The sequence below is a fragment of the Microtus pennsylvanicus genome, chromosome X (assembly GCF_037038515.1).
Source record: "Microtus pennsylvanicus isolate mMicPen1 chromosome X, mMicPen1.hap1, whole genome shotgun sequence".
Taxonomy (NCBI): Eukaryota; Metazoa; Chordata; class Mammalia; order Rodentia; family Cricetidae; genus Microtus; species Microtus pennsylvanicus.
The window spans coordinates 17174658-17185635 of NC_134601.1; the positions used below are offsets into that span (position 1 = coordinate 17174658).

The following is a 10978-nucleotide window of genomic DNA, read 5'->3' on the forward strand; positions in this document are numbered from 1 at the left end:
CAGAAAACTCTTCAGAAAGAAAATAACTGGTTCAGCTCCATTTTGTAAAATTCCTTGCCTTTAAAGGACACCTCAGTGCAACTTGCGGAGAAACCTCCACAAACTTCCATATCAAGCTGGGCTTCCTACATCCGGGGCCTGGGGGCCTTGGAGTCATTTTGTGAGGTTCCCAGGAGGGAGATCATCAGGCTTGTCTTCCTACATCCGGGGCCCTGGAGGGGACCAGAAGGGTGTCGGCCACATCGCGCTCCAGGTATCCGGGCATTGAGGGTCTCACAGGCATTTTCTGAGGGCCCTGAAGGGTGTGAGGGATGGACGAGGCGCCTCCGGCATCAGGATATGGGGGTTTAGAGCCATTTTCCTAAGGGCCTAGAAGGTTGAAGGGTGAGGGCCAAAGCGGGCTCCTTCTATCCGGGGCTGAAGGGCTTGGAGCCATTTTGTGAGGTTCCCGGGAGGGAGATCATCAGGCTGGGCTTCCTACATACTGGGATGGGGGCCTCAGAGCCATTTTGTGAGGTTCCCGGGTGGGGAGACCATCAGGCTGGGCTTCCTATATCCGGGGACCTAGTGAGGCTCAGAGCCATTTTGTGAGGTTCCAGAAGGACCCAGCTAGGCTCGTCTTCCTACATCCGGGGACTTGGAAGGGCTCGGAGCCATCTTCCTTGGGGACCAGAAGGGTGTCGGCCACATCGCGCTCCAGGTATCCGGGCATTGAGGGTCTCACAGGCATTTTCTGAGGGCCCTGAAGGGTGTGAGGGATGGACGAGGCGCCTCCGGCATCAGGATATGGGGGTTTGGAGCCATTTTCCTAAGGGCCTAGAAGGTCGAAGGGTGAGGGCCAAAGCGGGCTCCTTCTAACCGGGGCTGAGGGGCGTGGAGCCATTTTGTGAGGTTCCCGGGAGGGAGACCATCAGGCTGGGCTCCTTCTATCTGGGATGGGGGCTTGGAGGTTCCCAGGAGGGGGACCATCAGGCTGGGCTTCCTATATCCGAGGATGGGGGACTTGGAGTCATTTTGTGAGGTTCCCAGGAGGGAGACCATCAGGCTGGGCTTCCTACATCCGGGGATGGGGGCCTCAGAGCCATTTTGTGAGGTTCCCGGGTGGGGAGACCATCAGGCTGGGCTTCCTATATCCGGGGACCTAGTGAGGCTCAGAGCCATTTTGTGACGCTCCAGAAGGACCCAGCCAGGCTCATCTTCCTCCATCCGGGGACCTGGAAGGGCTCGGAGCCATCTTCCTTGGGGACCAGAAGGGTGTCGGCCACATCGCGCTCCAGGTATCCGGGCATTGAGGGTCTCACACGCATTTTCTGAGGGCCCTGAAGGGTGTGAGGGATGGACGAGGCGCCTCCGGCATCAGGATATGGGGGTTTGGAGCCATTTTCCTAAGGGCCTAGAAGGTCGAAGGGTGAGGGCCAAAGCGGGCTCTTTCTAACCGGGGCTGAGGGGCTTGGAGCCATTTTGTGAGGTTCCCGGGAGGGAGACCATCAGGCTGTGCTCCTTCTATCCGGGGCTGAAGGGCTTGGAGCCATTTTGTGAGGTTCCCGGGAGGGAGACCATCAGGCTGGGCTTCATACATCCGGGGATGGGGGCCTCAGAGCCATTTTGTGAGGTTCCCGGGTGGGGAGACCATCAGGCTGGGCTTCCTATATCCGGGGACCTAGTGAGGCTCAGAGCCATTTTGTGAGGTTCCAGAAGGACCCAGCTAGGCTCGTCTTCCTACATCCGGGGGACTTGGAAGGGCTCGGAGCCATCTTCCTTGGGGACCAGAAGGGTGTCGGCCACATCGCGCTCCAGGTATCCGGGCACTGAGGGTCTCACACGCATTTTCTGAGGGCCCTGAAGGGTGTGAGGGATGGCCGAGGTGCCTCCGGCATCAGGATATGGGGGTTTGGAGCCATTTTCCTAAGGGCCTAGAAGGTCGAAGGGTGAGGGCCAAAGCGGGCTCCTTCTAACCGGGGCTGAGGGGCGTGGAGCCATTTTGTGAGGTTCCCGGGAGGGAGACCATCAGGCTGTGCTCCTTCTATCCGGGGCTGAAGGGCTTGGAGCCATTTTGTGAGGTTCCCGGGAGGGACACCATCAGGCTGGGCTTCCTACATCCGGGGATGGGGGCCTCAGAGCCATTTTGTGAGGTTCCCAGGTGGGGAGACCATCAGGCTGGGCTTCCTATATCCGGGGACCTAGTGAGGCTCAGAGCCATTTTGTGAGGTTCCAGAAGGACCCAGCTAGGCTCGTCTTCCTACATCCGGGGGACTTGGAAGGGCTCGGAGCCATCTTCCTTGGGGACCAGAAGGGTGTCGGCCACATCGCGCTCCAGGTATCCGGGCATTGAGGGTCTCATACTCATTTTCTGAGGGCCCTGAAGGGTGTGAGGGATGGACGAGGTGCCTCCGGCATCAGGATATGGGGGTTTGGAGCCATTTTCCTAAGGGCCTAGAAGGTCGAAGGGTGAGGGCCAAAGTGGGCCCCTTCTATCCGGGGCTGAAGGGCTTGGAGCCATTTTGTGAGGTTCCCGGGAGGGAGACCATCAGGCTGGGCTTCCTATATCCGGGGATGGGTGACTTGGAGTCATTTTGTGAGGTTCCCAGGAGGGAGACCATCAGGCTGGGCTTCCTACATCCGGGGATGGGGGCCTCAGAGCCATTTTGTGAGGTTCCCGGGTGGGGAGACCATCAGGCTGGGCTTCCTATATCCGGGGACCTAGTGAGGCTCAGAGCCATTTTGTGAGGTTCCAGAAGGACCCAGCCAGGCTCGTCTTCCTACATCCGGGGAACTGGAAGGGCTCGGAGCCATCTTCCTTGGGGACCAGAAGGGTGTCGGCCACATCGCGCTCCAGGTATCCGGGCACTGAGGGTCTCACACGCATTTTCTGAGGGCCCTGAAGGGTGTGAGGGATGGACGAGGCGCCTCCGGCATCAGGATATGGGGGTTTGGAGCCATTTTCCTAAGGGTCTAGAAGGTTGAAGGGTGAGGGCCAAAGCAGGCTCCTTCTATCCGGGGCTAAGGGGCTTGGAGCCATTTTGTGAGGTTCCCGGGAGGGAGACCGTCAGGCTGGGCCATTTTGTGAGGCTCTGGAAGGGACCCAGGCAGGCTGGTCTTCCTAGATCCGGGGACATAGTGGGGCTCTGAGCCATCTTCCTTGGTATCCGGACATTGGGGGGCTCACAAGTACTTTCTGAGGGGCCTGAAAGGCATGAGGGATGAACGAGGCGGTTCCAGCATCAGCTTCACCTCTGTTGTCAAGTAGGCACCAAACGGTGGGCTCTTGTAGGAATCGACCCTTTGCCCAGCCCCACTTCCTGCTTATGGATATTGTACAGATGCCATTTTCAGAGGATGCGTGAGGAGGGAGGACGTGGTTGCTTTTTGACCCAAGTGTGAGTTGCTGGTGAATTTCATTCAGGTGCCATGTTCCATATAGACACCCTCCAGGCAACCCATTTGCACCGGTTTGACTGACCTGAAATAAACAAGAACCTTTGTTTGTGGTACTGGTACCCTGTCACATCAGGGGGCTTCCAGGGACTTGGGGGACATAGAAAAATTTGTTCCTGGAGCTTGACAGTTCCCTTTCAGAGTTGAGAGTTCAGAATGTCCTATAGCATCACCTTTCTGCATAGCTGTGTTGAAGGAGGCTGCTTATTTGATTCCCTGCTACTCAGCCCTGAAATAATTACACAGAAACCATATTAATTAAATCACTGCATAGCCTATTAGCTCTAATTTCATATTAGCTAGCTTTTACATTTTAATTTAACCCATTTCTATTAATCTGTGCATCACCATGAGGTCGTGGCCTACCAGCAAAGTTTCAGCGTGTCTGTCTCCTGCGGTGGCTCCATGGCCTCTCTGTGACTCCACCTCCTTTCTCCCAGCATTCCATTTAGTTTTTCCCACCCAGCTCTGTTCCCCTATATATCTGCTATAGGCCCAAAGCAGTTCCTTTATTAACCAATGATATTCACAGCATGCAGAGGGGAATCCTCCTCCATTATAGATGGTCCCCAGATAATGCAGATTGACTGCTATGGTAATCCCTTCACTAAGTGAGGGTCTCACTTGAAAAATTAGGAATGCAGGAGTTGATCTTTCCTCAGGTCTGGAAAAGACAGGGCCCAATTGCTTTCAGTCAGGGTATGACAGTAGATTGGTGAAGTGGTGCCCAAGATTGAGGATGACAAAGAATTTAGCTTCATACCTATTAGATCTCCCTGCCACACAAGGGAAGCAACTTTCAGGAGTTAGCCCTTTGTGGTTTTTGCCCATAGAGTTCTAGGTGTGTGGGGATGGGGAGATAGATCAGTGGTTAATAGCACTTCGCCATTCTTGCAGGTTCGATTCCCAGTACCCACTTGGCTGTCCACAACTCCAGTGTCAGATGATCTGTTGCCCTTTTCTGACTTCTATGGGCACCAGACACACATGTGTTACACAAAAATGCATATCCAGGCAAAACATTCCTATACATAAAATAAAAAGAATTCTGGTAATCAAAATCTGGTGCTCAGGTCACATGAACAGAGAGGATCAGCTCTGCCTTGTTGGACGTCAGGGAGAAAGCTATGGTTTGACTTCTGAAGCCCTACTCTATATGGAGGCATCCCACATACTCCATGTTTACCCCCTTTTTTTTCGTTCCAGTCAAATGAACGGAGCCTAGTAAAGAGGACTGACCTCTGAGTCACACAAAATCCCAGCATAAAGTATGGGCTATAGTTCCACCTCTAGCTGAGGAGCTGCTGGTAATTGATAGTCGCCGGGAAAGAGGTGGTTTTCTATAAGGGTGCAGTCTCTACTAAGTTGATCATGCTTCAGTGGATACTCATGCACTCAAGAATGTATAGCCATTATCAGTTGGGCTCCATGGCTGAAGACTAGGAGAGTACAAGGTTTGGTGGATATAGAAGGGATTGTATCTCCGAGGATTGGGGGGGAGGGATTGAATATAATTAAAATGTAATGTATCAGATTATCCAAGAGTTAATAAAATATTTTTAAATGATGACTGTGCTTTCCGTACCCTTTCTAGGTATTCTTGGAATCAAGGTAAGACTTTGTACCTAGGCTAAGGGACCCCAAATCAGTGCTCCTCTGTTGGCCATTTGCACCAAATGAGGGACAGGCACTGATAGGAATGTACCTCTGTCCTCCAAGAGGAGTCTCATTTGGATAATTTTCCTGAGGCAGTTGGAGTAGAGAGGGTCCAGGCTCCATGAAGTGATATGGTGAGACCCTGAGGTTAAACTAAAGAGATGCCACACTAGATAATTCAACCATGTATCTGTAAGTAGCCCTGTACTACCTGTGGCTCAACTAATAAGGGGCGTGGCCTACTTTGACCTCAGGTCTAAGGTCAGAGCCTTTTTCCTGAGTCCTTGAACGAAAGAGGTGTTTGGATACTTTAGCAGTTAAGGTAAAATCCAAAGGTTCAGTGAGTACAGTATAGCCCAGATAGAGCACATATAATCCAGCCTTCCAATTTCTGTTGGCCCTGCTTCTGTCAGCCTTGTGAAGCTCCACCCACTGGTATACAGATATTCTTCATTTATCACTTCTGTATCCTCTGCAGGAAGGTGAGCCTGTCCAGTTAAAGGTATCATCAGAGCAACAGAGGGAGCTACATAAAGGTCACCAGAGAAGGTGTCAGCAATCTAGGTGAGTTACCATGGTGAGAACTAAAGGTTTGAAGAGGTACAGTCCTCCCACAAAAAAGGACTTCATGATACCTGGCCATTCCTTTTAATGTTGCCTGGAGAGCCCTGCTGTGTGAGTGCTGCCTTTCCTTCATGTTTCATGATTTGGGGTGAGACTTTTCTTGGAGTTGACAACTTTGGTCCTAGGAGTGATGTCAGGTCAGCAGAGGGAAAAACTTGTGGTGAGAAGAAGGAGAAGTACCAAGATCAGACAGATTCTCAGACAGATCCTAGATAGGGACTTCTTGTGGACGTATGCCCACAGCACATAAGGAAGGGGTTGCATAGCCTGGTTATGTTCTGAGGCCACTCAGACACTAAGTGGCATGCTTGCTTCTGCCTTGGACAGGAAGGTGGGAGTCTTTGGAGAAATGAGATCTTGTTTCATCTGGACATGAGAGAAGATGTCAGGAAGAACAAGTCAGATGAATGAACATCAGGTGGACTTAGGGAAGCCCAGTCTCAGCAGAGATGAGCCCAGGTCATGTGAACATCCCCAGACAACCCATGCAGATGTGAAGGGCTGTGACACCTGCTTAGATATCAAGGAGGTGAGAAACCTGGCCAGAGTGTGTGACCTTAGTTAGAAACAGGGGTTCTGTGATTTTGTAAGGTCCCAGTAAGGACCCCCAATGGATAAGAGAAGGAAATCCCTGTCCACAGTACAAACATGGGTCCTAAAAACACTCCTTACATACCTGACCTCCACAATCCTGGGTACGGCTATTGGTCTAATCACCCTATCTTGTTTGTAGGTCACTGGTCTCAGGGAACTGAAAGATCTGGTAAAAGGGAGTTTGACTGGAATCATCAAAGAGAGGCTCTCAGGGGTGTCAGGACTCAAGGTGAGAACTAAAGTATTCCTGCCACCCAAATACATGAGACCCATCCTTACCTGCCCTCCTGTCAACTGTGAGAAAACCCAGAAACCATGGATGAATTCCCTCACCTCATGTCCTCTTCCTTCTGCCTCACAGAAATAGGCTTAAAGAAAGTAGCCTCAGATCATCAAAGAAAGCAGTTTGGTCCTTGTTATTTATAAAGGTAAGTTTTGAGGAGGTTCCCCATCCCAGGATACATGGACCGCATTGAATTAGGCCACCTCTTACAATTTAACCTGAACAGGTGTAGCCAGATATGAAGAGCTCTTAATCCTTTTTATTCTGTTTCAGAGAGGTGAAAACCTAAGAATTTGCTCCAGGCCAGCAGAAGGGTGGTGTCCAGCCCTTGGCAGGGGAGAACTGAGGGCCCAGAGTAAGCATAGATGGTACTATTTACATTAAGTAGGGTTATTTTCCATAGTCCAGCTCACCCTTCCTTTGAAGAATGGAAACTCAGTTTCAAACTAGCAGTTTGCAACTATAGAAAGTTGTCACCATCTCTCAAAGTAGTTTTAAGGGACAGAAGATGAAAGTATTTGTTTTAGACAGTATCTTCAACTCCTATACAAGAGCAAGATTATGCAGCCTCAGAAGTTAGGGGGAGGTACATACTATAAGTATATATCAAGGATTCCAAATGCCCAAAATATAGACATTTCACATTTCCTGGTGCGAAATATTATGATAGTAGCCACAGGGGTTCATTCTCTGTGACCTGTCTGCACCCCAAATAGCTGGCTCTCTTTCTCTTTTAGGCTCCTAGGGTTCTAGGACTGCTAAGAGTTCCTGTGGCCCTACAGTACCACTCAAGAGAAATAAAACAACGGGACTATTTGAGAGCTGCCTACAGTGCCCACTCACCATCTCCCTCTCCTCTTCTTCTCCTGACCAGGTCTGTGAATCCCCATTTCTGTGACTGGAACACTATCCTGCTTGCTGTTACCAAGGAAAGTCATGATGGATGATTCCCATAACATCCATAACTGCAACCACCCAGACAGTCCTCAGACACAAAAGGAGGTAGACAATGCCCAGGTGATCGTAGCTATGCCACAGGGAGAGGAATCCATCAGCATCTCAAATGATGTGTATAGTAGTGGAATACTGAGTCTTCCCCAGAGTCCTCAGAGAGCCTACTCTCCTTCTATGGTCATGGGTGCCATTCCCGAGGGTTCATCTGATGAGGCTTCTGGCAACCAAGTAGATGAGCTAGAAGACCCTGAGTTGTTGCGCAATGCACTAGATAGAAAGGTGTTTGACCTGGTATACTTTCTGCTTTTCAAGTATGAGATGAAGGAATTCACCACTAAGGCAGAAATTTTGGAAAGTATCGTTAGAGAGTATGAGGAGTACTACCCTGTGATCTTTAGTAAGGCTTACAATTGCTTAAGGCTGGTCTTTGGCATTGACATGATAGAAGTTGACCCCTTTGACCAATGCTATATCCTTGTTACTGCCTTGGGGATCACCTATGATGGGATGTTGAGTGATGTCCAGGGTAAGCCCAAGACAGGCCTCCTAATAGTTGTACTGGGTATCATTTTCTTGAAGGGAAATTGTGTCAGTGAGAAGGTGATCTGGAGAATGCTGACTAAGATAGGGTTGTGTGATGAAAAGGATCCTTTCCTTTATGAAAACCCCAAAAAGCTTATCACTGAGGATTTTGTGCGGGAAGGGTACCTGGAGTACAGGCAGTTGCCTGACAGTGATCCTCCCAGGTATGTGTTCCTGTGGGGCCCAAGGGCCTTTGCAGAAACCACGAAGATGAAAGTCTTGGAGTTTTTTGCCAGTATCACCAATAGTGATCCAAGATCCTACCATGAACCATATGCAGAGGCTTTGAAAGATGAGCTAGACAGGGCCTAGGCTGGAATCATCCAGCAGATGATACTACTGATCTGACCGGCACACATTCTAGTACACTGGTAGTTTCCAACCCATATCAGGTCAGAAAGAATCTATAATCCAAGTACTGTGCCCTCATTTTGGAGCTGGTGGGAGGAAAGTGTGAACCATTTTACTCTTGCTATTTTGTTTGGGTGTCTGTAGAATTCTTGGTATTCCAAAATGTTAATACTCTTAGTACAGATTCATTAGTTCTAAGTTTCCAGTTTACAAATGTCATGAGTAATGCATGTGTTGTTGTTGATCTGGCTTTCAAGAATTTTATTGTTTTGAAAACAAATGAGAATGACTTCTGTCTTCATTTATATGTCACAAGATACTGTAACATTGAAATTGGAATTTCTTGGGAAATTGGGGGGAAAACTTGGCATTAACTTGAACAACAAAAATAAAATTAATTTTTGATTGTCTTACAATATTTAGTCTCTCGTTCTCTTTAACTAATTAAACTAAAAAAAGGTAAATTGAATTTCTTACCCAGAACCTTTCATTGAGTACCTTTTATTTGTAAAGTCCTGTGTTAGCAGTGGGACATGGCAAAACTAAATATAATAAAACAGGTATCAAGCAAGAACCACAGTTATCTACTTTATCTTTTATCATAACTAGGGAAAACTGTAACTATAATTATAAATTCTTCAACCCCATCAAAGACTCCAGAAGGATATATTACCTAAGTAAACAGGAAGTGCATTGCAAGCAACTTCCAAAACTCTAGAAATGACAGAGACATCACACTGCCTGGACAGTCACCCAAAGTTCTTCTGCCCCTTCAGCCTACAAGCCCATTGTATCCAGCAGACTTTTCCATGAAGCAGGAAATTTCAAAGACAGGTCTGCCTTTATTTGCAGTTTGCCAGTCACTTTCTTCTGTATCATGCAGAATGTCTTGCAGACTTTTTCATGAAGCAGTAACCCTGAAGTATCATCTCACTTTTAGGCAAGTTTAGCAGTCATTTCTCTGCAGGTCCTGCATGTCCAGTGAAGCAGTCCAGGCAAGAGCAGTTTCTTCCCCAAATGCCTAACCAACTCCATAAGGAGACTCTTCAATGCCCATCATCGTTTTGAAGTAGGTTGGTGTTGCCAAGAGCAGATGATTCTCACTGTAGTGAAAAGTCTTAAGTTCTTAAACATTTTAAATGCCATATTCTGAAGGTCTCTGAAAGATTTGAAGAATACCTAACTAACTGAAATATATCTATATATCTAGGAAACCTAACTGACATGACTACAATCTTGACTATTATTTAGATGACTATCTATTAACCTATATTTCTTAATTATACATACATTTTTAAATAAATTACACAAACACAATACCTTAATCAAGATCAGAAATACATATGCATATACGAAAATTGACCTTAAATTTGTATCAATAATCAAGATACATACCAATTCAAATTATTCATATCTATATCATACTCCCTTTAAATGTAAAAGAACATTTATAAACAATATTTGGCATTATGGGAGTGGTTTTTTACATACTGTTTCCTGCTGACTGGGGGTGCTCTTAATTAGGTCTTTTATGGTGTATCCTGTGTTCTAGGTTCATCTCAGTCAGCAGTTGGGAAAAGTAATTTTTGAGGGTGTTCTCAGAAACCTTTCAGTGGGACATGGTCTATCAAATTATATTGATCTGGAAGCAATCCACAGGTTCTCATCTGTGAAAACAAAAGAAAAACCTCTTTTCTAAAGCAACATATCCTTCAGATCCAAATTCTGAAGTCAAGATACCTTTATAATACATGCTGGTTTAGCTTAGCAGCCCATACAATGAAATGTCTCTCTGTACTTAGCTCCTTCACAGTAAAAAATTCAAAGAAAATACAATAATATACATTATCCAGACTCTCTGAATTTTCCATCTTTATGTGGTTTATTTTTCTTTACTCCCTTTAATCTATGACTATCTGTACTCTATCTCCTTAAAGACTTGACCATTTTTTAAAGCATTAACTTTATTTTATGACTCTCTATACTCTTTTTTCTTCTCTCTTCCAAGCCTAAGTACATTTATCCAAAACTATGACCCATCTGAATTTGTCTTGATTGCATATCTGTAATTATTTTCTGACCAGAAGTGCTTTTTAAAAGCTAAGGGCTGGTGGGAATGCAAACTTGTGCAACCACTTTGGAAATCAGTGTTTTGGTTTCTCAGGAAATTCGGGATCAACCTACCCCTGGACCCAGCAATACCACTCTTGGGAATATACCCAAGAAATGCCCTATCATATGACAAGAGCATTTGTTCAACTATGTTCATAGCAGTATTATTTGTAATAGCCAGAACCTGGAAACAACCTAGATGCCCTTCAATGGAAGAATGGATGAAGAAAGTGTGGAATATATACACACTAGAGTACTACGCTGTGGTAAAAAACAATGACTTCTCGAATTTTGCATGCAAATGGATGGAAATAGAAAACACTATCCTGAGTGAGGTAACCCAGACCCAAAAAGATGAACATGGGATGTACTCACTCATAATTGGTT

General features: G+C 47.0%; 1 protein-coding gene across 1 annotated transcript; it reads left to right on the plus strand.

Moving 5' to 3' along the window:
- The first annotated feature begins 7531 nt into the window (after positions 1-7531).
- LOC142841427 (melanoma-associated antigen 10-like) lies at positions 7532-8440 on the plus strand. The gene has a single exon (XM_075958267.1). It carries the CDS (start codon positions 7532-7534, stop codon positions 8438-8440), a length of 909 nt encoding a protein of 302 aa, XP_075814382.1.
- Positions 8441-10978: the final 2538 nt, after the last annotated feature.

What these genes read in the sequence shown, in the direction of transcription:
- LOC142841427 (XM_075958267.1), top strand. Translation starts at nt 7,532, where the DNA reads ATGGATGATTCCCATAACATCCATAACTGCAACCACCCAGACAGTCCT.